General features: G+C 43.6%; 2 protein-coding genes across 3 annotated transcripts in view; one reads left to right on the top strand and one right to left on the bottom strand.

Moving 5' to 3' along the window:
- The window catches only part of cavin2b (caveolae associated protein 2b), a gene marked incomplete in the record, with an annotated part of 38,602 nt that overhangs the window by 28,827 nt on the left and 8,681 nt on the right, over positions 1-1,094 (bottom strand).
- The window catches only part of rgn (regucalcin), a 9,135-nt gene that overhangs the window by 5,963 nt on the left and 2,078 nt on the right, over positions 1-1,094 (top strand). For both annotated transcript variants that reach the window (XM_014008525.1, XM_014008526.1), the window contains exon 6: positions 500-631. In XM_014008525.1, coding sequence (XP_013863979.1) covers positions 500-631 — 132 coding nt within the window. The remainder of the gene's footprint in view (positions 1-499; positions 632-1,094) is intronic.

Below are 1,094 nucleotides of genomic sequence, written 5' to 3'. Positions count from 1 at the left end.
CTGCAGCGAAGTGTACTTGCTCTGCGGCCCAAAGTTAAAAACTGTTGTTCTTTTGAGGCCCTCAAGGTGGCGCTCACGACCCACAATTGAGTCGCAGCCCATGGGTTAAGAATCTCTGCTCTAAGCGAGGGGTGCTCATTACATCAAAAGCAAGCTGTCAGCAGATATTTGACTGGTCTCTATGCTAAACCCCTAACCCTACACCATGTCTCATCCATTAGACAGCTGGAWAGGTTTTGTAATCATGTACTGATACAACAGAATACTCATCTGCTTAATTATATATTCAAACTACAACTTGTCCACCTACAGAAACTGCCTGCTGATACTGTAGAATACCCTGTTTTGTTTTGTTTTTTGTACAAGTACAAATTGTTATACAAAATTACTACAGAACATGTACTTTTGAGAAAAAAAACTTGTGGCAAAAATACATTTATGTCCGTTGCTTTATTTGAATGTCAATTTGTGTGTTTTATGTGGTGTGTTTGTTGCCCAGGAAATCGTCGTGTGGTGTACCATATGGAGGAGGGKGAGGGGTTTCCTGATGGGATGACAGTTGACGCTGATGGTCATCTCTGGGTGGCATGTTATAACAGAGGACGAGTCATTAGGATTGACCCTGCTACTGGTCAGTCTCACTGGTTAAACTGGTTACCTGCTATACTTTCTGCCACGCACTGGTATACCAGTTTGTCTTCTCTGTCTGTCTATCTGTCCCTTCCTTCCTTCAAAACTAAATTCTCTCCAACAGAAGAGACGTGTCAGTCATGATTTTCTCACATTGATCCACTATCATGGATCCCACTATCCACAGACCGTGCTGCAGTTTCTGAAGATCTCCCTGAACTCTCTAAACCTTGTGACGGGATTTTAACCACTGTAGACTTGGAAAGTCACTTGGTAATTTTTAATCAATATGTGACGTCCCCCACTCGACTTACGAGATGCTTGAATCTTTGTTACAGGACCGTGGAAGATACTTTTAGATTCCTATGTAGAGCTCCACTTGGTTCATTAGACCACAGGCTGTGTCCAAAACGGCAGGACGGGTCCTCCGAAGGTCGAATTTGTCGGCCGCATACGTCACAGCG

This window comes from Austrofundulus limnaeus, unplaced genomic scaffold (genome assembly GCF_001266775.1).
Source record: "Austrofundulus limnaeus strain Quisiro unplaced genomic scaffold, Austrofundulus_limnaeus-1.0 Scaffold51, whole genome shotgun sequence".
NCBI lineage: Eukaryota > Metazoa > Chordata > Actinopteri > Cyprinodontiformes > Rivulidae > Austrofundulus > Austrofundulus limnaeus.
Note: the sequence above shows the minus strand (reverse complement) of the source record. Positions and strands in the feature narration are given on the sequence as shown.